This window comes from Lampris incognitus, chromosome 9 (genome assembly GCF_029633865.1).
Source record: "Lampris incognitus isolate fLamInc1 chromosome 9, fLamInc1.hap2, whole genome shotgun sequence".
NCBI classification, from domain to species: domain Eukaryota; kingdom Metazoa; phylum Chordata; class Actinopteri; order Lampriformes; family Lampridae; genus Lampris; species Lampris incognitus.
In genome coordinates, this window is record NC_079219.1 from 27565954 (window position 1) to 27591515 (window position 25562).

General features: G+C 44.3%; 4 protein-coding genes across 5 annotated transcripts in view; 2 read left to right on the top strand and 2 right to left on the bottom strand.

The window, feature by feature from the left end:
- The window catches only part of rspo3 (R-spondin 3), an 18040-nt gene extending 9711 nt beyond the window's left edge, over window positions 1–8329 (top strand). The window contains 3 exon segments of the mRNA XM_056286963.1: window positions 332–357; window positions 359–518; window positions 7241–8329. Of these exon segments, the coding sequence (XP_056142938.1) occupies window positions 332–357; window positions 359–518; window positions 7241–7461 (407 nt within the window). The 3' untranslated portion in view covers window positions 7462–8329.
- Window positions 8330–9227: 898 nt separating this feature from the next.
- Window positions 9228–10838, bottom strand: mdh2 (malate dehydrogenase 2, NAD (mitochondrial)). Its single transcript, XM_056285615.1, has one exon. It carries the CDS (start codon window positions 10714–10716, stop codon window positions 9703–9705), a length of 1014 nt encoding a protein of 337 aa, XP_056141590.1. The 5' UTR covers window positions 10717–10838; the 3' UTR covers window positions 9228–9702.
- Window positions 10839–10854: 16 nt separating this feature from the next.
- LOC130117521 (E3 ubiquitin-protein ligase rnf146-like) lies at window positions 10855–14909 on the top strand. 2 transcript variants are annotated; one of them, XM_056285613.1, is made up of 3 exons: window positions 10855–11044; window positions 11796–11885; window positions 12067–14909. In XM_056285613.1, exon 3 carries the CDS (start codon window positions 12079–12081, stop codon window positions 13222–13224), a length of 1146 nt encoding a protein of 381 aa, XP_056141588.1. In that variant the 5' UTR covers window positions 10855–11044; window positions 11796–11885; window positions 12067–12078; the 3' UTR covers window positions 13225–14909. The 2 variants fall into 2 exon arrangements, with proteins under 2 accessions (XP_056141588.1, XP_056141587.1); XM_056285612.1 differs by having other exon boundaries at window positions 11796–11849.
- A 1422-nt stretch (window positions 14910–16331) lies between these two features.
- echdc1 (enoyl CoA hydratase domain containing 1) lies at window positions 16332–23306 on the bottom strand. Its single transcript, XM_056286804.1, has 6 exons — window positions 23242–23306; window positions 22225–22400; window positions 18981–19123; window positions 17583–17635; window positions 17302–17382; window positions 16332–16999 (listed from the first exon to the last, which is right to left on the bottom strand). The coding sequence occupies exons 1-6, from the start codon at window positions 23304–23306 to the stop codon at window positions 16573–16575; spliced, it is 945 nt and encodes a 314-aa protein (XP_056142779.1). The 3' UTR covers window positions 16332–16572.
- Between the last annotated feature and the right edge of the window lie 2256 nt (window positions 23307–25562).

A 25562-nucleotide genomic window follows, 5' to 3' on the forward strand; every position in this document is an offset into this window, starting at 1 on the left:
AGAATAGTGAGGAGAGTCGATGTAATCGAACCAGTGGAGCATCTAAAATTTCTGCAGGGGGAAAACGAACTTTAACTTAAACTGAAGCAGTGTCTGCCTGCATGTCATGTGGTCGTCTCTGGCATGAACACGGAAGAGCATAAACACTGAGATGGGGAGGGCAGCGAGAACACGGGGTGGACAGGGTTCCTCGAGAAAAACAGACGTTTATAAACAGAATAAATTGATTTTTTTTTTTAGACATCAGACCGATGTGGGATTATTAATGACATGTAGTACTGACATGAAATGCATCATTACTGATCCATCAACCCCCGTGTCTGTGGCGCAGTGCACTGTGAGGTGGGGGAGTGGAGGTGAGTGGAGCCCCTGCTCCCGGTCCGGTAGAATCTGCGGATTCAAGCGGGGCCAGGAGACCAGGACTCGGCAGGTCCTCCAATACCCGTCACCCTTCGGAAAACCCTGCCCCGAGATCTCCGAGATCAGAGAGTGCCTGGTCAAGAGGCGGAGATGTCCAGGTAAACTCGCTTTCCTGCCATGCCATGCTTGTAGTTTCTGCTGCAAACTATCCAAATGCATGTGTATATGTGTGATACAGCAAAAAAAGAGAAACAATTTTCTTGAAATTGGTATATCAGATATTGTCTGCTGGAGTCACTGGTGACCTCAGTCATGCCGCTCTTCCATATTTGCAGCATATGACAGGAGGATTTCAGCTCTCCACAAATTCCAGATTTTGCCGCTTTAGTCGGAGCAATCGCAGTTAGTCATTCTTCCGTTAGGGACTACGAGTGTTTACTCAGGGGATTGTCGTTGTGGTAAGAGGCGAGGATGATGGGGGGGCGGGTTGGGGGGACGCACATGTGTGATGCTGCAGTAGGGGTTTGTTGTGTGCCATGTTTCTTGGAGATATTTGAGCGGTGAGACGGCTTTCTCTGCTTCTCATAAACAAGGAATAGCGTGATCGCTCCTAATGAATTGGGTGAAACGTGCTCTCGGATTGGTTCAAAGCAGAAGAGCGGGACTAGTTTCTTTCTAAATTTGTATAGAGAAGCAAATGTCTTTACCAATGCTTTGCATTTAAGTGTGTGTGCGTGTGTGTGTGTGTGTGTGTGTGGTTACTGAGGCTTGGCAGCTGTGGCTGGTTGTTTTTTAGCCGGGTCTCTGTAGTGTTAAATGACAGATCGCAGACAGGCTAGGAGGCTGAGATCAGCCCCCTGGGGCCTCACACTTACAGAACAAACACTGTGTGTGTGTGTGTGTATGTGTGTGTGTGTGTGTGTGTGTGTGTGTGTGTGTGTGTGTGTGTGTGTGTGTGTGTGTGTGTGTGTGTGTGTGTGTGTGTGTGTGTGTGTGTGTGTGTGATACAGCAAAAGAGCAGTTGACTCTAGAACAGAAACAGCCAGTTCAACATCAACATCCTCCCCTTGGGAGGCACACGGCGACCGGGGGATCAGTACTGGTTTATCCCTGCAGCTGCCAGTACACACACACATTTGCGTGCACATGTAACATCGTACACACACACACAGAGTCTCTCTCTCACACACACACACACACACACACACACCACACACACACACACACACACACACACAAACAAACAGACAAACACGTGGTATGTGCAAGTCCACACAGATAAACCCTTGACATCACTCTCAAACAAAGACGTAAGCAGACAGACACATGTACAGGTGGTAATGCGTGAAGAGAGACAACAGCATCAACCTGAACTGTGGTGCAGACTTGTGAAACGGCCCTTCTACTACTCCTGGATGTCACTTCTCTCTCTCTCTCTCTCTCTCTCTCTCTCTCTCTCTCTCTCTCTCTCCTCTCTCTCTCTCTCCTCTCTCTCTCTCTCTCTCTCTCACTCACTTCGCGTGAAACTAGCACGCTCGCTCACATAAGTACTCTCACTCTTGCCCTGTGGTATGTATCTCTCTCCTGATCGCCCAATCTCCTGTATGCACCCCGCATACCGACACACAGACACGCATATGCACACACACACACACACACACACACACACACACACTCAGGCCTACAGAGCCAAAGAAAACGCAGACGCCCCCCCCCCCACCCCCCCGCCGCCTGACCTCCCTGACGGGGCTCCGGGTCAGTCGAGTCAGGGCCGAGGTTTAATGTGGAGTCAAACGCCCCTATTGATCCAATGTGGACCTGATGGACAGAGCGGGGGACGGATAGAAGATACAGAGAAAGAAAGAAAGAAAGAAAGAAAGAAAGAAAGAAAGAAGAAAGAAAGAAAGAAAGAAAGAAAGAAAGAAAGAAAGAAAGAAAGAAAAGAAAGAAAGAAAGAAAGATGAATGACACAGCTGTGTTGTGCATCACACACTACATGCCCAGTTTATCGACCTTGCTCCTGCGTGTGATTACCCAGCTGCCCTGGCTCCGGGAGAAAATCCCGGCAAACGAAGGCTAATTATCTGCTCCGGCGCGTACTCTCCTTACTGTTTACGTTCTGCACACGCTAGTGGGTCAGTGGTCCGACCTCAGAGAGCCCCCGGTAATCCCCAGCCGCCCCCAGACACTGATACATCCTCGTCCTCCTCCTCCTTTTTCACTCTCCACTTTTTCTGCTTTTCCTCCTCCGTCCTCCATCCTTCATGCCCTCCTGCTTCCTTCCTGCTGCATCCTTTCCCTCCCTACTCCTGTTTCCTCCTCCTCTTCCTCCTCCTCCTCTCTTGCCCTCTTCTATCGCATTCACTCTTCCTCCTATTCCAATTCCATCAGCGCTTCTCTGTCTGCTCTGTGTTTTATCTCCTCCCCCTCCTCTACTTTTCGCTGCATCCTTTGTGCTGCTCCTCATATGTCTGAGCTTCCTCTCCCAAAACTCATCCTTCTCAGCCTATGCCACGCTTTCCCTCCCTCCCAAACACCGCCTTTCATCCTGGATGGACTCTCCTTTTGTTTTTACCTTTGACCCCTGGCTCATCTCACTGTGCTTTGAGCTTCCCCCCCATCTCCCCTGCACTCCTTCCCTTCTTACCCTTCCTACCCTCTTTCCTTCTTCCCATCGCCAAGGGCCATCTCCATGACCAGGTTTATTTGATGCTACCTCTCTCTCTCTCTCTCTCTCTCTCTCCTCTCTCTCTCTCTCTCTCTCTCTCTCTCTCTCTCTCTCCTCTCTCTCTCTCTCTCTCTCTCTCTCTCTCTCTCTCTCTCTCTCTCTCTCTCTCTCTCTCTCTCTCTCTCTCTCTCTCTCCGTGTCTCACGCACACACGCAGACAATTTCCGGATCCATTCGCACAGCCTCTCAACCCTCCCCATGTTTGCCTATACCAGCCTCGCGTGTTGTTAGCCGAAGCATCGTGGACGCTCGTTAGCTACTTCTCCCACAACATCGCTACTTACACATAAGATGAACCTTTGGATTACCATCCTTGTTTCATGTGTAAAATCAACCAGCACTTTCAATAGCAATGAAGGTGAATGGCATTTTATGTATTAGCATTAATTTTAAGATGCATTCAACGTATTAATTATAGATATCAGGCCATTTTCTCCTTTACCGCCTTTATTGCCAAAGAAAAGCATAGTGAGGTAATAATATTGTGCTGTGTGATGTTTCCCGCCAGCCAGCTGATGTGGGCTGTCACTCCCGAATCAGTTCTGCGGGATGTGCCTACCCTTGCACTTCACACTTCACTTTTACTTTAGGTCAACTCAGTTCACCAGTCAGAATCTGAATCAGAAACCGGTCCCCGAGCTGGGATGTCGGATCATCTTTGGGTGTTCAAAACACCGACAGGTCAGCACAGATTAGAAAGATTTCTTCGACTTTTGATTGGAAAGCCTTGGCGTTTCTGCTTGATCGCATTTCAGGTGTCATCGCGAGGCAGTTTGTCAAATCACAGCTTCCAGGAAGTGCTGATTAGCTTCAAATTGATCTTTAAAGTAACCGATATAGTCTAGGGTCAAACGAAAAAGCTCCGCTATGCATTTCTTCCATATCCATGCCTGGAGATTGTGAGTGTTTACACACACACATCCTCATCCACCGCCGTCTCTTTCAACTTAATGCTGGCTAATTTGTCCTCCGACCGACCTACTGTTCACCTCTCTATCTCTCTAGCTGGATAGATTGTGTGCCCTCTGCAAACCCTGGCCCCATTTAACAACCCCCTCCACACACACACACACACACACACACACACACACGAATGCATACATCCCTACTACCATATATACAGAGAATGAGACTGATTGACGTACCAAAAAAAAAAAAAAATCCCCACGCCATGCAAACACACACGTGCGCGCGCACCAGCCAGCACCAACCAGTCAGTAAGAGGGAATGTTACCCCAACCTCAACGCCCCCAACCACACACACACACCTCGACCCGCCACCCCACCCCCCATCTCCACCCCTCCCACCATTATGCTGGTGGCCGCGCGGCAGGCATTCCTCTTACAGGACAGCTCATAGCCTTTAATCCTGCCCTGGCTCCCGCCAAAAGCCCCCCGGACGACAACACGGCTGCCACGGAGGATGTGCCGTCATTACACTCACTGTGCTATTCCAAACACACACACACGCACATGCACGCACGCACACGCACACATACACTTTCGCTACCCTTGCCCTCTGTCTCATTTTGTTTTGTGTCTGTCTCCTACCCTTTGCTTTTACATTTTCTTTCTCTTGATAGCTCCCTAACCTAATCTCTCCTATTATTATTATTATCATTATTATTATTATTATTATAATTGTTGTTGTTGTTATTATCCTCATGATTATTATTGTTGTTGTCATGGTTGTGTTTAAGGTTGTGATCATTATTCATTATCATTATTTTCATTCTCTCTCTCTCTCTCTGTTTGTGTCAGTGACCTGTTGACATGCATGCATTGGTGCAGCATGTCAGGCCGTCTGGCTCTGAGGGACCACCCTCACAAAAGCAAGCTCCTTACTGTGCTCTCCAGCACACCGCCTTGCTAAAATTAAACTTATTTTGATAAACTAATGGTAGGAGTCTTTGCAAAATAGTCTCCCGAGGCACCCAAACACTCCTTAATGACAAACACGGCTGTTTAAGAGACCCCCCCCCCCTCCCCAAAGGTAACTCATATTGACATGCAGTATGCCGTGCCGCTAAACCAGGTTGCAACATCTCCTGGTGTCATCTCTGCCAAAACAAGGTTATTATACTGCGCATCCAAATAGATCGCCGTTTAATACGCCGGTGGACCGGTTCGATATGACATAACTTACCAGTTGAAAGTTAATTTTGATTTCTATCACTTTAGTTTTTGGAAGTTATGAAAGGCTCGAAAGGCGTCGAGCATATTCCCCAAAAATAGTTTCTTTTGGGGTCTGAGCACTCTCGTCAACACAGTTTACAAAGTCTATCAGAAGCTGTTCCAACTAACAAAACACAGGTTGGCTTGATAAACAGTCATCTCAACCCTGGTATGGATTAGGTTTCTCCACTGGCCCTGTGAAAAACACAGAGGATACTGTATGACTAATCCATTGATCTTGTAAATAGTTTTGGTGTCAGGGCAGAGAAAACAATGTGAGCAGAGGGGACTTCCTGTGTTTATAGAGGAGGGGAGATCCTAAATGAGCCGGTCCACCAGAGTATACAACCCACCATCCATCCATCCATCCACCCAACCATCCTTCCATTTTCCTTACCTTTACTTTTCTCATCCTCTTTCCTCCTCTGTCTTTTTCGACAACCCTTACTTACTGCTGTATTGTCTGTACTGCTTATCTGAACGTGTGTGTGTGTGTGTGTGTGTGTGTGTGTGTGTGTGTGTGTCTATGAAATGTACTGACAAGTATACATTTATATTCGGACCCTTTCCTGCCCAATTTCATCAGGGTTCGTCCCCTTGCCTCTGAAGTATTGCTGTACTGCTAGCTGAGAGAGGACTAAACACGTGGGCAAGTAGGGTTCAGTATCGCTCTAGGTGGACCCCTGGAATGTGTGGGTCAGCCCGGGGCTGGTAGACAGGCCAGCAGTGGGCCCTTCTCCCCTGGTCTAACCGGGAGACCGGGTTGATTAATGAACAAACTGAGAGAGCAAGAGGAAGGGGGGAGACATGAGGCGGACAGGAGGGAGAGAGAGATTGGGGGGGATGTCTCTCTCTCTCTCTCTCCTCTCTCTGTTTCTCTCTCTCTCTCTCTCTGTGTCTATGCCTACTGCCTACTTCAGCAGTTTCACAATCCCACTCCAGCCAGCCAGCCAGCCAGCCGTCCAAGCAGGTCGTGCTGGTCGGCTCCACTCACACATGGACAGCAGCCGCACAACAACAGGAAAGGGCCCCTGGTTACACTAGAAAGATCTGTCTCCACTCTCCCCGGGGGTGGAACTTGTTATTATCATTAATAACTTCAGCTCCTGCAGATAAACCTCCAGCATTCCTGAAGTCTTCGTTTTGTTTATGAGATAGTGTTGCAAGAACAGATAAATTGGGAGTTTATTTAAAGGCTTTCTATTTTGGACAAAGTCTGCTTATCAAGGGAGAGCGTTGCAACAGCTGAAAGTCCGATGGGGTGTGGCTGTTCTCTGTGGTGCGTGACTGACATCTAGTGGCAAAATGCGGAAACTGCATAAGCCAACCACTAAGTACAGGCCACACAGGGAATGAACCAGCAAATGGCCTGGCGGCCTGTCCAGAGTGTCTCCCCACCTGCTGCCCAATGACTGCTGGGATAGGCTCCAGCATCCGCGCGACCCTGAGAGCAGGATAAGCGGTATGGATAATGGATGGATGGTTTAAATTCTCTCATTCTCAGTGGTCAAACGTGTTTCAAAGGCTGCCTCGGTTGTCCAATCAAAACAAAATACTCAATTCCTTTATTTAGTCCAGAAAAGAGGAGTAACAAAGGGTACCACTTGTTTGGACAATATAAAAGTGTTATGAAATGAGACTGACTCAGCAGATTCTTGTTTGACCTTTAACCCTTCCCTAACTAAAACTAAAATGTTGAACCAAATATGGAACCACTCGTGGAGAGAATTAAAAGTCACTTCTTCTTGGCCAGCCAGAGAGCAATTACAGTAGATCTACATTTTCTATTGTCTTGTGCATTGAAACCCTCTGTAGCTGTATTGATTGTAATATATACGGCTCTTGCACCTGCTACAAATATGAGTTTTCCTTTTAATTCAACCCTCCTCCATTTGATGTTGTTTGATGCAAACGACAATGCTGTTGGGCAATTAATTATAAGAATTGTGTTTGCTTTGCTTCAATCTTTTCTTCCAGTAGGAAGGAGGAAGGGGGAGAGAAGAGGAGAGCGGAGGAACCGCAACAACCGGAGAGACAAGGAGAGTCCTGATGGGCGGCGGGAGAGGAAGCGGGAGAGAGAGAGAGAAAGAGACACGAGTGAACGAGAGGACTCTGATAACAGAAATAAGACTGAGCACAGGCATCGCAGGGGCCAGGACAGAGACCCAGTCTCACCTGAAGATGGACCCGCACAGTAGTACGCCGGACCCTCCCCCTTTAAATCCCCTGACTCCTTCACCTCTCCCTCTTGCCCTTCCATCCCCCTTTTTGCCCCCCTCACCCCCTCGCTGCAGGGGTGCTGCTGCTACCTGTTATGAGTTGAATAATTCGTTTATGCACAAGCGGGATGGGGAACATGCAGCCACACGGCTCAGGCCGATGTGGACTTTAAAACCAAATCTTCTCTTCTAGCCTCTTCTCCTTCACTTCCACCACTCAGAAAGTGTCTCTCCCCACTTCTCTGCAAGTTTGAACAATACAACAGAGACACAGGACTGCTGTTACAATTTGACAGAGCAAAAACAAACAAAAAGTGGAAAACATCTGACTGTTTGGAGGACTGGCAGGCAGACGGATGGGATGTGTACTGAAGGGACACTGTGGTTATATTATGTGCTTGTTGATATGGTTATTTAATGGGGCCCAGATGCAACATTGAGCATCTTTGTTTTTGTTTTTTTTAATGTAGATTTTGTGATATTATGTAGAAACATTGTTCAATATTGTTCTGTTCTTTAGATGTCTTTACAATGTTGCTTCTTTGATGCAGAATTGTAAAATAGTGACTTAGCTTTTTGCCTCGTGGCACCATCATTATATCACTACCACTGACCGAGCTGAGCAGATTGAGGAGTGGTTGCATGCTATCAAGTAATGACCATGTCTTCAGGTCAAAGAGCTTAAAATCAGTCACGTGTCTCTGTGTCTTGGCCGGAAGCTAGTTTTGCCTGGTTGAGTGATAAGAGTTATTCTACCACTGGTAATGCCTATTGGTGTTAAAAGAACCTGTGCTTTTAATAAAACCAACTGATCAGAAACCAAAAGCACCTGTATGTCAAATAAAACTATACTGGGTTTGTAGGCGAGTGTAATTTCTTACTTCTTTGCTGATTTCTGACTTTGCTCTCGCACAAATTCATCTACGTTGATGCGGAAATACAATTCCACCTTTCGAAATTACAGGTTATCAATGCAGATAAGAGTGTTTTTATTTTATGGGACTTTTTTATTGGGCAGCAGTACGCAACCTTGAGATCACACATTTGATAGAATTGATCGTTTGTTGCAGAAACACTTTTTCTCTAATTGCTTCTGAATATTTTGTTTTCATGAGACATATGTATGCTCAAGACAGACCATAATCATACGTATGCCACTGCCTACACCGGGTGGACAGTCCACTTTACTGACTTTTCTTGAGCTACACACTTGGCCCAAATAATGTAGTTGTTTCAAGCTCAGATGTTCATCACTAATGGGTCGGTCTGCAACACAAAACCCCCTATCCCACTCTTATGGTTCATAAGGTTGTAAAATTCATTTGGTCTGTGAGGAAAGGCACATGCATAGATTGTGTATTGGATCTACGTACACCACTAGACAACAGAACAGAAAAGGACTTAAAATTTGCGTTGTTCAATTAAATAGTTTTGTTTTTATAGGTAAGTGCCCTGTGATGGCCTGGCAGCTTGTCCAGGGTATCTCTCCACCTGCCGCCCAGTGAGTGCTGGAGTAGGCTCCAGCATCCCCGCGACCCTGAGAGCAGGATAAGTGGCTAACATAATGAATGGATCTTTCTCATTCCTGCACTTGTCTGAGGGGGTCTAGATTAAGTGAAGAGGAGCAAAATAGTCACCCGGTGTATATCTGTTGAACACTATCAAGTTAAAGCTTTTTATATGCTATTTCTACCATATACGGAAATACTGTTAAAAAAAACCAACCCAAGAACAAAAAAAACCCATTTTGTTTCAAGCTCAACCGTTTATTGAAGTTACCAACATTCTGCTCATTTGTGACGTACGACTATTTGCATCAACAGGTATCATTTTTTCCTTTGATTTGATTCAGCATTAAGTGAGGACCCCACTGGTCACAGACCATTCCCACAGGCATAAAAATGTGGACATATGAAAATTCATCATCCTCTGACCTTGATACTTACAAAAATAAATATAGGGGAGCCACAGTACAATGAGTCCATGTTACTATATAGCCACACATATAAGTGCAATGTTTAGACTACAGATATGACTAAACATAATAAGGGGTGAAGATGTCGGGGGGAAGAGAAACCAAAACACTCCCGGCCCCACTGCTATGAAAAGATTAAAGCAGAAACACGGTGATGCTAAACAACTGGCCTGCATGCCTTTCTTTTAAGACTGGACAAATGAGCAATGAACAATGCTGGGATCAACTAAGTTAATGTCCCCTCTTCACTTCATGTTAGCCACAAAGTCCTCTCCCTTTTTGATGGAGCCTTTAAGTTCACCGATGGCATCAGCCACCAGCTTCTCCTCAAAGGCTGACAGCTTGCCGAGCCCAAGGTTCTTCTCAATGCCGTTCTTCCCAAGGAGGAGAGGAGTGGAGAAGTACTTGCACTCGGTCTCCTCTGACCGGACAAAGGCGCATTCCACTACACCCTCCTTTCCGTTCATGGCATCCAGGACGGAGAAGGTGAAACGGGCCCCAGCGTAGGCCATGGACAGTGTGGCGGAGCCGGCTCCAGCCTTGGCCTTCACCACTTCAGTACCAGCCTCCTGGATTCTTCCGGTGAGAGCAGCCAGCTGGTCAGCAGGAAACTCTACTTTGGGTGTGCAGTGTGAGATGAGGGGGATGATGGTCTTTCCTGCATGACCTCCGATCACAGGTACATTGACGCGTGCTGGGTCTAAGCCTTTGAGCTCTGCCACAAAAGTATTCGCTCTGACGATATCAAGGGTCGTGACACCAAACACTTTGTTGGGGTTGTAGACGCCATGCTTCTTCATGACCTCTGATGTTATGGGGATGGTGGAGTTGACTGGGTTGGCGATAATGCAGATCATGGCTTCGGGGCAATAGCGGGCGCAGGCGTCTGCCAAGGTGGCCACGATCGTCGCGTTGGTGTTGAAGAGATCGTCGCGGGTCATGCCGGGTTTCCGGGGAACGCCAGCGGGGATGACAACGACCTCGCAGCCTTTCAGTGCGGCATCCAGCTGATCGGGACCCATGTGGCCGGTGACTTTGGCCCGAGTCTCGATGTGGCTGAGGTCGGCGGCCACCCCGGGGGTGTGGGCGATATCGTACAGAGAAAGGTGACTCACCAAGGGGCTGTTCTTCAGTAGCAGAGACAGCGGCTGGCCTATGCCGCCAGACGCACCTAGCACGGCCACTTTAGCGTCGCTTTTCGACGAGGTGGAAAAGCTCTTGGCGAGGCGGATGGTAGGTCTCACTGTTCGGGAAAACATATTGTCGGTTTGTTAGATTGGGTTTTTCTAATCTGACTTGCTCAAAAAAACTGCTCCCTTTCTCTTTCCCTGTGACACAGTGTCCTCTAACCGAGAGCGTACCGGAAGACCTCGTAACTTGCCCGGACTGACTTTCAGGATATAGTAGCGCGTCGACCTACGTCAAGACGTTACGTGGGGTTACGTTGTTGCGTCGATCGCTTCGTCAGATCTTTTTTTTTTCGGAGGAAAACAAAGCCAGTTAACAATTTGAGTCGCAAGATAGGTGTCGAGAATTTGTGTCGTCGCATTCAACACCGAGCGAAGACGGAAAAATCGAACGGATACGGTACGTTCATAATTGTGGCATTGCGTGGATCTTGAGCATTTTTCCCCATTGCCGTAGGAAGCTCGCTATTTGTGTCGCCCAGTTTAAGCTATGCTCTCAGCTGAACTCCGTCTATTTGCTGGAGTGCCAGAGTTACCCCACTTCACCAGGCATTAGTCATTATCCGCAATTACAACAACAGGTTCCATTGTTTTGGTCCCCTGTCATGAAAAATGTCTTTGTGAGCTTTGTTGAAGATAACAATTGGTTTGAACTTGCATACAGACTAACCATGTGAATGTTTTGGGGGGGGAAATAATTTAAAACATTTATCACCGCTAGCAGTCAACGTTAGCGGGTATTTTTAGTTTGGTGGCAGGGAACATCGCCGTTAGCTCATTTAAAAGCCTGACTGAGCCAAGAGAAACTCATAACTGCTAGAGTTGAGCTGCTTGTTGTCGGCCAACTAAAGGAACAAAGCTTCGCTGAATTTATTGTATTTTGAGCTAGCTAGTGCCTAATCTTATTAAGGTTTTCTGGCGAATAACTTAATTGCAATGTACGTTTACCGGAATTAAAACTATCGTGAACTCCAACATCAACCTTGCCAGCCGACATTTGAATTTCCCATTATTGTAACTTCAGGATTTATCGATGATGAAACCATGAGTTTCAGTTGACCCGAAAAGTGCTACTTGTTATTGATACCTCGATAAAGAATCAAAATCAAATGAACTCTCATAGACATTTTCTCCCACCTTTTTGGCAATAGATTTGAAGATCAGATCTCACTCCTAATGATACATCACCACTGATATTTCTTCCAGTAAGTATGCTATGTGTCTGTCACCCTTAAATAAAGGTAAATATGTTTTATTTTTAACAGCTATAATGCATTCATCGTTTGTAAAATCAGTTTAATTTTGGAATTACTTAAAGAGTTTTATGTGATTGTGAAATTTTGTCATGTATCCAAAAATTCAGACTATAGTCAATATATACATCCTAAGTAACCATCTCTTGCAATATTGTTCACTTCATAGTACTTCTTAAGGATGGCTAGCTGCGGTGAGGTAGACCACTCAGTGAGTTCGCTTCCATCCAGTAAAAAAGTCAACAACAGTGGAAGTGGGAACAGCGCAGAGTCATCATGTTCTGGCTCCAGCGGCTCATCTCCAGCCCTGCCAGTACCAGAGTGTGCCATCTGTCTGCAAAGCTGCGTCCACCCTGTGCAGCTGCCATGCCGTCATGTCTTCTGCTTCCTGTGCGTGAAGGGAGCGTCCTGGCAGAGCAAGCGCTGCGCCCTGTGTAGACAAGAAGTCCCAGAAGACTTCCTGGAGAGACCCACACTTCTCTCCCCAGAGGAGTTGAAGGCATCAGCGGGGGGTCGTGGAGGGGCAGCAGGTGATCACGCCTGGTACTATGAGGGGCGTAATGGCTGGTGGCAGTATGATGAGCGGACCAGCCGTGAGTTGGAGGATGCCTTCTCCAAAGGCAAGAAGACAGCTGAGATGCTGATTGCCGGCTTTTTGTACGTGGCCGACCTGGAGAACATGGTTCAGTATCGGCGCAACGAGCATGGCCGTAGACGCAAGATGAAGCGGGACATTGTTGATATCCCCAAAAAGGGGGTGGCAGGACTGCGTTTGGATACTGAGGGTGGTGCTGGGGCAGTTGGGACTGCAAGTCGTGAGAACTCTGCTGACGGAGCTTATACCACAGTAGCTGGTGGGCCACAGCAGGTCATGGGTCTTTCCTCTACTATCACAGCCCCTCCAGCGACTGCCAGACCCCCTACCTCTCTTGGGGGGCAGCCTGGTAGCAGTAGCAGCGCCTCTCTGGAAGATGCTCTCTCCCAGCTGCAAATCAGCCCCAGGCCAACACCTTCCCAGGAAAGGTCTGAGGCAGTGGAAGGAGAGGAGGAGGAAGAGGAGGAGGCCTCACCCTCCAGGTCCTCTGAACCTCACACCTCTGTGGACGAGTCCGGTTCCGGAGACTGGAGTGATGATGAAGAAGAGGAGGATGAAGAGGAAGAGGGGGGAGATGTGGAACCCTGGGAGGAGAGACCAAGGAGGCAAAGACTGAACCCAGAGGACAGGGTCCCTCCTGGAGCAGAGTCCTCTGCCTCAACCCCCTCTTCATCCAGTAGCAATGGAAGGTCCAGAATGCCTGATGGCCAGTGTACAGTGACTGAAGTGTGAAATCAATTTATCATCAACACATGGCTATGTTCAGTTCCATTAATTTATTCCTTACCATATGGCCCTTGTTTACTCCCTGTCACAGATCTGATGTGGGCGAATTACGTGGTAGAGGGAGAAATAAGGCATTACGCTGACTTACATATATAACCCTTTATTTATTTGAGTGACAAAGAAGCTTTTTGTAGTCAAGCTTTGTGCTTCTCTGTTTAGTTCAAAATAACTTATCAAAACATAAATTTTTGCCTGGAAATTTGGTAAATGAACTCCCATATTGGTGTTTTTAGCCAGCCATTACAGTTTTGACTGGGTTTAAAAAAACATGCTTGTATTGTATTGACAAGGTTGTAAATCTTTGCAAAAAAAAAACGGTGCTACAAGACATAAGTGTAAAACTTGGACTTGGGATTCTCAAGTCACCATTCAACACAAGGAACAAAGCTTGGTGCTGCAGGCTTGCAATGTATAGGAGGCAGATGTGATGCTGGTCTGGCTGTCTTGAGCAAATACATTGCAGGTATGTTAAGTTTGTATTTTCAGACTGCAGGGAGCATCTAAGTCTTTTTATTTGATTAAATGAGTCTAGTGCACAGAAGGCTGCTAAAAGTGTCAGATCTGTGACATGTAGTGACAGAAGCCACATAAAGGGGAGTTTCTTTCTGAAATGAATTTCAAGTCATAGATGTAACCATGAATGTCTGCTCTGATCTACTACAGATGAACTTTCTGCTAACAGCACTCAGAAACCGGCTCACATGACTACTGTCTTCAAAGACCCCTAATTTCACCCATGATTACCCCCCCCGACCACCACCACTACTACCACATCACTTAAAGATAAAACGTTGTTTTAGATTTTACAAATGATGTGCTTTTGTTTCTTTTAACTGTTGGCCTTAAAATGTATAAATAACAGGCCGAAGTGGACTGGAAATTATATCTGGACATTTTATGTCCCATGAAGAAAGGAACTGAGAAGGATTAGCTAATGAATCTCATACAAGCAGGATTTTAATTGAAATGGTCCTGGTCCCATGTAAAAGTTTAATTCAGGGGTATGTTTTTTTTTAAAATATTTTTCAATGCATTCCTCTTAACAAGAGATCATAATCATTGGCTGCTGATTTATATTTTGTGTTAGATTTGATTTGATTTAACCTGCAACTGTTTTGAGTGTCTGATAAAATCTATTTTTAAGCCGCTGAGGCCTCTCTAACCTCTTAAGTATCTTATTATCCCTGACTAAAATCTTCTTTGGTATGTTTCTAAAAGTAAAAATGAGGATCTTTCACACTACCCACATGAAAGGTTATTCTGTCATAATTTGTGCATGTGTTTGAAGAGAAGGTTAATAAAACTACTCGCCGGGAGACAAATTTTGAGTTGATATTCTGTTTAGTTTGATTTTTTTTATGGCTTTTTTTCTATGGCTGTAAATCCTGTTGTATGTTTGAGGCAGAATAAAAGCTCACGAAGAAGCCATTACGAGTGGCTGCCTACTGCAGTAATTTTAAGTTTTAAATGTTGTTTGTTTTACCTGCTTACATCATTTCATCAAGCAGTTGAGTTCTCGACACTCATTTTGAAGAAATAAAGTTAACCATACTTTCTGTAACAGTTTATGCATTGCTGTCTTTTCGTTACATGGTTTGTAATTTAAGAATAAATTGTGTCATTTTGTCATCCAAAACGAATAACAATGTGTGCTTGTCTTATTGAACCCATTGTCTTTTTATGGCTTCTCTTTAAACAGCTCAGTAAGAGTCCAAGGGTGAGTTGTGTTAAAACTTGTATGATGTAATTTGCTTTATGATCATGACAGTATTTATATGCTTGTATTAAAATCTATTTTTAAGTCTGCCAAAGCTAAACCTCACCTGACAAAAGATTTAAATAAGTGTTCATGATATATCCACTGTTTTTCCACAATGCTGGTGAAACACGAGCTACAGCATACAAGGTAACCGTTAAGCTGATAATCAATGTATTGACATTGCTAACAAGGCAATGGGCAAAGACAAAAATCAAACTGGATGGAAATTATCAACAAAGGACATAATGATTTTGGTTTACCTAATAGGCAAAGAAAAAAAAGTGCCACTTGAAGTATCAGGCTTTTTATATAAGAGATCATTTCATGCAATGCAAGTGTTTACGTCAACAGCCTTATGATAAGGCCTTCTCGGGATTTGCCCAAGCTCAGTCTGATGTTTGGTACTCGAAGCACAGTAGCTATTAGCACTGCAGCTATTAGCACACATGACCTTTGGACAGGGGAACAGGAGACAAAAGCCCTCGCATCCTCCAGGGACCTGTGTGCTTCTCAATACCTCTTCTGTTTGTGCGAATGTGTTACTGCAATGCCTCACTTATCCGGCAGGATACAAAAATAAAACCTCTGATAAATGCAACATTTCAAATGCGATTGAGTATCTGGCCTTGTGAAATATTTGACAAGCATATTTTATTAAATTTGGCCAAGCTGTTTCATCATCTTTCAATGTCTCACACAGTAATTCATAAACAAAACCAATTTCAAATCAGGTAGTGAACCTCACCTATGGCTGAGAGATTCAGAAACAGAACAGGAAAAGGGCATGGTAATTAGCCCAACAACACACACTGTGGTCACATAATCAAGAAGAGTATTGCTTGTAAACAGTCACTCCCCTGTTGAGATCATAGCTACCTCAGGCTGATCTAAAAATGAAGGGAAAGAGTGTGGAAACATATACATAAACATATGCAGCAGTCATTCCGGATGTATATCATAACCTCAGGCTTTTTCCTTGTTAGTATCCATCTGTATGTCCCCATGGCTGCTATTGTTAAACTCAGGCTTAAATGACCGAATCATTACCATAATCTTATTTCCAGGGGACCTGGAGAGAAGTGGAAAATGGATTTAAAAATATGTCAGGAACGTGCTTTAAGTCCTTGTTTTAATCCATTTTGAAACTCAGGGATATCAAAATTTACACAAGTATTTGTGGAATCTTATAGTGTATATATATATATATATATATACACACACACACATACATAGTGTTTTTTTTTCACATTGGCAGCTGATGAGTGCATGACGCACGAAACAGGCTTGTTCCGAAATGTATTTAAGTTTTTTTTCCTACACCTATCTTTATATATATATATATATATCAAATCATCAGTCAAATTCTCATCAAAAAGTTAGATCTGATTGATGATTTATCAAAGAGGGATAGTGTTGAAAATGAAAAAATGCCAAATGGCTGCTGTCTGCCCACATCCCCGAAATGTCTTCCTTGAACATATCTTTTACTCTCATAAGTCAGCAAACAATACACTCCAAGGGTCTCTGGGTCTACCTCACTTGTGTTTGGACTTGCTGGCCAATGCCTGCAGGTTAGCCGGTCCACCCCACACAGTGCCAAACACATCCTTCTCGGTCCTCAGGGCCTCCAAAAAAGGAAGCTCTCTCCCTGACACCACCACCCTCTTCGCAGCCTGGATAACTGGAGCAGGTCCTTTCGTGTAGACACTCAACCAGTTTTCAGCCTGTTGCAGGTGGCCAGTCACAGTGCTTTCACCGTCTCCCTCCTGAGGGGTCTCCAGCACTCCATCTACCAACCCAATATGCAGCCCAAATTCCGAGCCAACTTTCAAACTACCGCCAAGAAGTTTCAGGGCATTCTGGCTGCCAACAATGTGGACGAGTCGGACAGCGCCACCCCAGCCAGGAACCAGGCCCATGTGTTTGTGGACAAACTGGATAACACTGCCTGGGGCCATCAACCTATGGGTGACAAGAGATCAGAAGTCAGGAACTGCTGAAGACTGGCGGAATTGTAGATGGTGAGAGGTCTACAGTGATGGCCCAAGTGTGTGAGGTAGTTACGGAGATAACAAGTGATGTGTGGTTTAGATAGCTGTGCTGCTCAAGCGCATAAACACACCAACGCACAAGGCACATCACTCCTTTCTCCTGCCATACAAATGTAATGATTCCCCCCACTCTTTGACTTTATCTCTGCATCTCTCTGTGTTGGTTGTTCTCTCTCTCTGTCATGTACAACATTCCCACACACACTGCTGTACCTGAAATCGCAGGCGGTGGTGAGTTCTGCCCCTCCTCCGAGTGCTCTACCCTCCACCACAGCAACAGAGATTAGAGGCAGTCTGTGCTGAGAAAGCATAAATGTAAGCAAAACACAGCACTACATAACACTGCTCCAACATCATAGAACTCGGACTGGATGCAACCATCAAAGCTTTCATCTGTACTAGAGAAACAGAACCTCTTGAGTACATATTAAAATATCTTCTGACTTATCACAAAAGATTTAGTGAGTGCGGTCTAAAATGACTGATGCGCCTACCTCAGTAGTCTCGTCAACACATTCTGCATGAACATACACATCTTCATGCCATCCTACAGAGTGAAAGAAAGGTAATTTAGTGTTCTGAAGTTAATGTCAATGATTAAGCAAAATGCACTGTACATAGCAACAGAGTTGCATGTGCACATATGTGTATGCAGAACAGCAAGACAGATGAATACATACATCGATCAGCCAAAACATTAAAACCACTGACAGGTCAGTGAATAACTGATTATCTCATTACAATGGCACCTGTCAAGGGGTGGTATATATTAGGCAGCATGTGAACAGTCAGTTCTTGTAGCTGATGTGTTGGAAGCAGGAAAAAGAGGTAATCGTGACGATCTAAGTAACTTTGACAAGGGCCAGACTGCGATGGCTCGACGACTGGGTGAAAGCATCACCAGAATGGCAGGTCTTGTGGGGTGTTCCCAGTATGCAGTGGTCAGTACCTACCAAAAGTGGTCCAAGGAAGGACAACCAGCAAACTGGCAACAGGGTCATGGCCACCCAAGGCTCATTGAGGTACATGGGACATGAAGGCTAGCCCGTCTGGTACAATCCCACATAAGATCTACTGCAGTTCAAAATGCTGAAAAAGTTAAAACTGGCTATGATAGACAAGTGTCACAACACACTGGATTAGCTTGCTTTGTATGGGGCTGCGCAGCCGCAGACTGGTCAGAGTGCCCATGCTATCCACCACCGAAAGCATCTACAATGGGCATGTGAGTGTCAGAACTGGACCATGGAGCAATGGAAGAAGGTGGCCTGGTCTGATTAATTATATTTTCTTTTACATTATGTGGATGGCCGGATGCACGTGCATTGTTTACCTGGGTAAGAGATGGCACCAGGATGCACTATATGAAGAAGGCAAGTCAGTGGAGGCAGTGTGATGCTCTGGGTAATGTTCTGCTTGAAAACCTTGGGTCCCGCCATTCATGTGAATGTTACTTTGACATGTACCATCGACCTAAACATTGTTGCATGCACACTGCCACACTATAAAAATAGTTCAGGAATGGTTTGAGGAACATGACAAAGAGTTCAAGGTGTTGCCTTGGCCTCCAAATCCCCTAGATCTTAATCCAGTCAAATTTATGTGGGATGTGCTGGAAAAACAAATCCGATCCATGGAGGCGCCAACCTACAACTTACGGGACTTAAAGGATCTGCTGCTAACATCTTGGTGCAAGATACCACAGAACACCTTTAGAGATTTTGTGGAGTCCATGCCTCAGCGGGTCAGAGCTGTTTTGGTGGCACGAGGGGGATCTATACAATGTTAGGCAGGTGGTTTTAATGTTTTGGCTGATCAGTGTATAAGGAGAGACAAAGGCAAGGATGCAGCAGGGAAGAGGTAGACAGTATTTCTTCTGTCTCTTCACCTACCTGCGAGTTAGATAAAGCCCTCACAGCGTTGAGGTCTGACCCAGAGCAGAAGGTTCCAGCAGCCCCTTGGATGATGAGGCCTTTTCCCTCTTTCCACATCTCCAGTTGGCTCACTTGCTCCTCCAGTTCAACCATCATACTACCTGAGAGAAAGGCAACATTACATTAAGGTAATAGGCTTTTGCGAAAAACAAACATAGATAGGGCGGCACGGTGGCACAGTGGTTAGCGCGGTCGCCTCACAGCAAGAAGGTCCTGGGTTCGAGCCCCGGGGTCGTCCAACCTTGTCGGGGCCTCCCGGGTCATCCTCTGTGTGGAGTTGGCATGTTCTCCCCGTGTCTGCCTGGGTTTCCTCCGGGTGCTCCGGTTTCCTCCCACAGTCCAAAGACATGTAGGTCAGGTGAATCAGCCGTACTAAATTGTCCCTAGATGTGTGTGTGTGTGTGTGTGTGTGTGTGTGTGTGTGTGTGTGTGTGTGTGTGTGTGTGTGTGTGTGTGTGTGTGAGCCCTATGATGGGGACTGATGGCCTATCCAGGGTGTCTCCCCTGCTGGGGTAGGCTCCAGCAGAGGCTTGGATAATGGATGGATGGATGGACATACATAGATGGGCTGTACTGGAAAGGCCTATTTGGTTGTGATAATTTGTGTGGGAGAGGTTCCACACACTATGAGATGTGTTTGTCTGTGTACTGGTGCCTGATTAACTTGTAAAAGATGTAGCAAACTTTTTCTATTTTGTTTTTTTACTGTGTCTTGCAAAAGTATTCAACCCCCTTGACAGCCATCACTAATTTCTGGATTATAAAAGATACTCACACATCTGTTCCTGAACAATATTATTTTTGTGAACACATAAGCTCTAACAGCATGTTCCCAAAGCCAAAATAAGTTATGTTTCACTGCCTTTTTGTAAATAAATGAAAAATTAAAATATAGTGCTTGCATAAGTATTCAACCCCTTGTGCTCCAAGTTTACACAAACGACAAATTATTCTCAAAACAAACTCAGAATTGGATGTAATTAGTGTGTACCTGTAAGATATTAAAGTAACGGTCTCGTTTATGGGTATATAAAGCACTCTGTGTAAAGTTCATTAGCCGGGTGTGAATGCCATCAGAAAATGAAGACAAAGGAGCATAATACTAAAGTAAGAGACAAAGTGATTAAAATGCAGAAGGCAGGAAAGGGATACAAAACAATATCCAAGTGTTTTGATGTCCCATGGAACACAGTTGGATCCATTGTCAGAAAGTGGAAGCTGTATCACACCACCCAGATGCTTTGTAGGACAGGCCGTCCCTCAAAGCTAAGTGTCCAAGCAAGACGTGGGCTGGTGAGGAAAGCCACATATGACCCTGCAACCACTTTGAAGGAGCTCCATCAGTGGCTGAAACTGGAGTAAATGTGCGTGAGTCAACCGTATCACGTGCTCTCCATAAATCTGGCCTGTATGGGAAGGTGGCAAGAAAGAAGCCATTGGTCAAAACTTCAAAACTATGCATATAAAAGCACACTTGGAGTTTGCTACCAAGCATGAGAGAGACCCAGTTAGGATGTGGGTAAAGGTTTTGTGGTCAGATGAGATGAAAATTGAGCTTTTTGGCCAAAACTCAAAGCGTTGTGTGGGGCGCAAACCTAATACTGCAATGCCCTAAAAAACACCCTCCCTACAGTGAAGCATGGTGGCATCAGCATAATACTATGGGGTTGTTTTTCACCTGCAGGCACTGGGAACCTTGTTCAAATTGAGGGAAGAATGGATAGAGCTAAATACAGGGAAATATTGGAAGGAAACCTGTTGCAGTCTGCCATAAAACTGGAGCTTGGGAGAAGGTTCACCTTCCAGCAGGACAATGATCCTAAGCACAAGGCTAAAGCAACAATGGCATGGCTCAGCAACAAAAAGGTGAACGTTTTGGAGTGGCCAAGTCAAAGTCCCGGGCCTCAACCCCATTGAAAATCTGTGGCACAGACTGAAAATTGCAGTCCAGAGGCACCATCCTACCAACCTGCAAAACCTGTACAAATTCTGCCAAGAAGAATGGCCAAAAATTACTCCAGAAGAACATGCAAAGCTTGTACATACTTACCCCAAGAGAATCATGGCTGTTATTACAGCAAAAAGGTACTCTACAAAGTGTTGATATGTGGGGGTTGAATATTTATGCAAGCACTATGTCTTAGTTAGTAATTCATTTAAAAAAAGTCAGTGAAACATAACTTATTTTGGCTTTGGGAACATGCTGTTAGAGCTTATGGGTTCACAAAAATAATATTGCTCGGGAACAGATGCGTGTGTGTGTGTGTGTGTGTGTGTGTGTGTGTGTGTGTGTGTCTTTTATAATCCAGAAATTAGTGATGACTGTCAAGGGGGTTGAATCCTTTTGCAAGGCACTGTACTTTTTTTAAAAGAAAACATTTTCTTAGGTTGGTAGAGATGATTGCCCTCATGATAAATTCGACAAACGACAACATCACATGACAACTTTGAAGGAGAAAATCTATGCTTTTTCCTTCTTCCTGAGCAAAATGCATATTGTAACAACCCCCTCCAAATTGCTAACTTAATATGGGGGCGTCAAAGACACCAAGGCCCATGAAACATAGGGCGCCACATGTGGGGTCTTGCATTTTACACTAATAAAATATGAGGCAGGTAGAAAGGTGACACACCAGCCTTGGCCAACTAAACTTTTTGGATAGACATGTGAGAAACTACAACACTGTCACCTTCAGTCTAACACGCACTATATAAATGAAGCTTTACATACTTACACACACACACACACACACACACACACACACACACACACACACACACACACACACACACACACACACACACACACACACATACCATCACTGTCCTCTTGATGTCTTGATCTACACCCCTTTTTTCTTTGTTCAAAAGATGAGTGGGCAGAGACAGGCTACATGGAGCATTTTAGTTTTAGGATGTAATTAGTTTTAAATATCTTTAGTACAGACAAAATTTAAAGTGGGGATTTCTAGACACTACAGAAACTAGACTGGGATTTTTTTAATGTCAAAACAAATCAAGCCAGGCCAGACATGACTGGGTTGATAAGGTGAGTTATAGTTATCTGTTGGCAACCGACGTTTTAAGAAATGTAAAAAATAAAATATTTTAGATGACACAATTTGTTCCCTGAGTACCAAATTCACTCAAAATAAACGTGTGAGATTGCAGCTATAAGTCTACAGGGTGCAAGTCTCCATACCAGTGATGGCATTCATGCGGGAGGGGTTGTTAACAGTCAGCACAGCGATGCCAGTCTCATGTTTGAGCAGATCAACGGAGCCCCCAGGAAAGGCCTGGAGCTTCTCTCTGATCTCCTCCTGGTTGAAGCCATGGCTGCTGAAGTAAACGTCATAACTGCTTTGTCTCTCGATCAGCCTTAGAGGAAAACAGTTTATTTACTTTATTAGAAGGTCTTACTAAATGCCTGTTTAATCGCTATTGTTCATGCATATAGCATGCCTGACCCCTCTTCCAAATTCAGCTAACACAAGTTTACTGTCAGAAAGAATAAAAATTATCTATAAAGGTTACGTATATTTCCTTTAATTAATTAGGATGGTACAGTTATGTTGGGTAAAAAATTAAACTGAGCAAACTGGCTTATCAATACCAATCAATATCAATCAAACACATATTGCTTATCAATTACAGCTACATACTCATGTTAAAAGACTGACTTTCCAGAAGAATGTAGGTCAGTATTCCCATTAACTTAACAAGAGTAAAGTTAATGGGGATGGTACATCAGGAGGGCACAATCTGTCCTCTGTCTTTAGTCCATATTTTATTGACCTTCATATGCTAAGAAATATGCTTCGTATAAAAAATGCCTTTAATAAGAAACAGCAAGCAGATATAGATGCAGCAGCAGCATTTAAAGGCAGGTTAAGTAAGGCATCTCTTTGGGCCTCTATAAATTGCTCTGTTAAAGACTTAGTGCAACCATAACGAATCCCCAGCAAATGAGAACATTGTGGGTGCAAACACTTTACTTAAACAGATAACATCAATCTTTGGAGTGTGACATAGCCTGGGAAGAAATAATTTTGTTACCTGGTTTTAGCAAATTGTGTTTCTGAGCTCAACGTGTCATGCAAACCATATTGCAAAATCAGTGTTGTTTTTTCTCCTTGTATTCATAAAGAAACACTTATAATCCACTTATTTGGCCAATAAGTGGATTATAAAAGTTGATCAAGCATACTGGACATTTTACCTGCTCCAGTGTCCACAGCTTCCACTGACCCGCAGCAAATGTTGCCTCACTGCACAAAGAACCATTCTGTTGTTACACCGAGATGAAAACATTGGGAGGAAAATGAGCGATCCAAACATCAGCTTTATCTTCATGGAGAACAGTTTTTAACACTCAATACTGTGTAAAATAGGCCTGAGAGTACATCTGAGGGGAATTTAACTTTGAGAGAAGAAAATCTGATTAATCAACAACACAATTCCAGCAGAAATCATCAAGTGTGGCTGGCACCAATGCAAAGTCGACTTTGTGCTTTACGTGACTGTAGCTTGAGCAGAGATATGAGTGTTTTGTGTGTCGTGTTAAAGACAGACAGACACACACAGAGAGAGAGAGAGAGAGAGAGAGAGAGAGAGAGAGAGAGAGAGAGAGAGAGAGAGAGAGAATTATGTACCTTTTAAAAATATGAGAAATTGCAGTCGTGGACCTGAGCGTTAACTTATGAATTTGTTCTCGGTACTGTCAGCTATGCTTTGGTTTATAGACAGTAAAGCAAATTCTAGATGCATCTATTGATATATATTTATATTTCTTAGTTTAACCATCAACAATGTCGTTAGACAAACACAAGGCATGACATTCTCTATTTCAGCCGCATTGCACCCGCAGGTTCGTGATTGATGAGCTGTCGCCTTCTCTTCACCAGATCGTACCATGTGACTGATAACGTATCCATGCAACTTTGGTTAAATACAGCGTTAAATGGTTTACTTATAAACATCACCCCATGGTTTTAAGTGTTTATGGATCGAAGGGCTGGAGAGTCATTGACTTGACAAGCTTTATGGAGAAAAAAAATCTGTTTTGACAGCTCATGTAACGAACGCTAGGACATGGAAACATGGAAACATACGATAGGTTGTGAAGGAGGGAAACTTATTTCGCAGCCATTTAATGCCCCGATATTAAAGCAAGTTTCAAAAGATTTAACGATAATAAGGTAGCAGTTTGTTACCGACCTTGTCCACTGTGAAAATGTTTGTGTTACACTGAAATGTGTCCCCTGTAACACTAAACAACGTCGCTTCTTCCCTTCTTCTCTTATATTATGGGGGTTGGCGTTCTGACATTCACAGTGAATACTGCCACCATCTGAGCTCTTGAAATCGTAAATAAACATACACACTACACATAAACATACACTTACACATATGCATATAAAAATATTTATACATACATACACATCCATATATATGTATATATACACACACCCATATACATATACACATGAACACACACATTTAAACTATATATATGTAAACTACTAATAAGACACGTTAGCCCCTAGCTAACGGGTCTGACCCTTAAGCCGAGCGGTTAGTGATGTCGCCTTGTGGTGCAGTACGCCCCGTATCGAATCCCGCACCGGGCAAGAAAATAACCCGTTACATATATACAGTGCATCCGGAAAGTATTCACACCCCTTCACTTTCCCCACATTTTATGTTACAGCCTTATTCCAAAATGATAATCCAGCAGAGGGCACTATTTCCCAATTTTACCAAATTGGATTTAAATGATTCTTTTCATTTTTTAAAAAGTACGTTCAAGTTTAATCTGGGCCATATCGCTCAGTTCAAGCTGAAAGGTAAAAACAGAGACAAACTACTAATAGGACACGTTAGTCCCTAGCTAACAGATCTGACCCTTTAGGCGAGCTGTTAGCTATGTCGCCTTGTGGTGCAATACACCCGTATCGAATCCCGCACCGGGCAAGAAAATGACCGGTTACACTACGTTTTATTTACTTTTTTGTTTCTTTTTTTGCAAGTTCAGTCAAACTCTGAAGATATTTATATCTTTACAAAAACAACCTTACCTGAATTTTTACTTTAGTTTCTTCCTAAAGCCTGTGCGATTTGTCCGGTCTCACTGTGAGACATGTCCAAAAACGGCCGATATTACGGTCTTGTGACCAACCACCTTGGACAAAAGGCTGACAGGGTCAGAAATTTTGGATGACCATATCACAATGTGACCCAGCAGTAACTCTTCATTCATTTGCTGCGGAGTCTTTGCTGGTGCTAAACACAGACTGTTAGCGTCTGTGACCCAAATGCGATGGATTCAACAAACCGACCTAAAACGAGCTGCGGCGACTATTGAAAGGACTCGATTCCTGCTTGGCGTCAGTTTTTCTTGTTTTATTTTATTTTTTTCCAGCACCTGTAAATCATATTTGTTTGTGAGACGTCCAACTTTTTTGTCCAACTTTTTTCCATGGAATATTCTGATCAAACTGGGACCAGTAAGCTGCCACATATAGAAAAGTGGTAAACTCC

Excerpts from the sequence above, each read along its gene's own strand:
- mdh2 (XM_056285615.1), bottom strand. The coding sequence starts at position 10,716 with ATGTTTTCCCGAACAGTGAGACCTACCATCCGCCTCGCCAAGAGCTTT.
- LOC130117521 (XM_056285613.1), top strand. The coding sequence starts at position 12,079 with ATGGCTAGCTGCGGTGAGGTAGACCACTCAGTGAGTTCGCTTCCATCC.
- echdc1 (XM_056286804.1), bottom strand. The coding sequence starts at position 23,306 with ATGGTTCTTTGTGCAGTGAGGCAACATTTGCTGCGGGTCAGTGGAAGC. Across the intron at positions 19,124-22,224 it reads CCGCATGAATGCCATCACTG|GTAGTATGATGGTTGAACTG; the intron begins GTATGGAGACTT and ends CCTTTCTCTCAG. Across the intron at positions 17,000-17,301 it reads ACCACCGCCTGCGATTTCAG|GTTGATGGCCCCAGGCAGTG; the intron begins GTACAGCAGTGT and ends TGTCACCCATAG.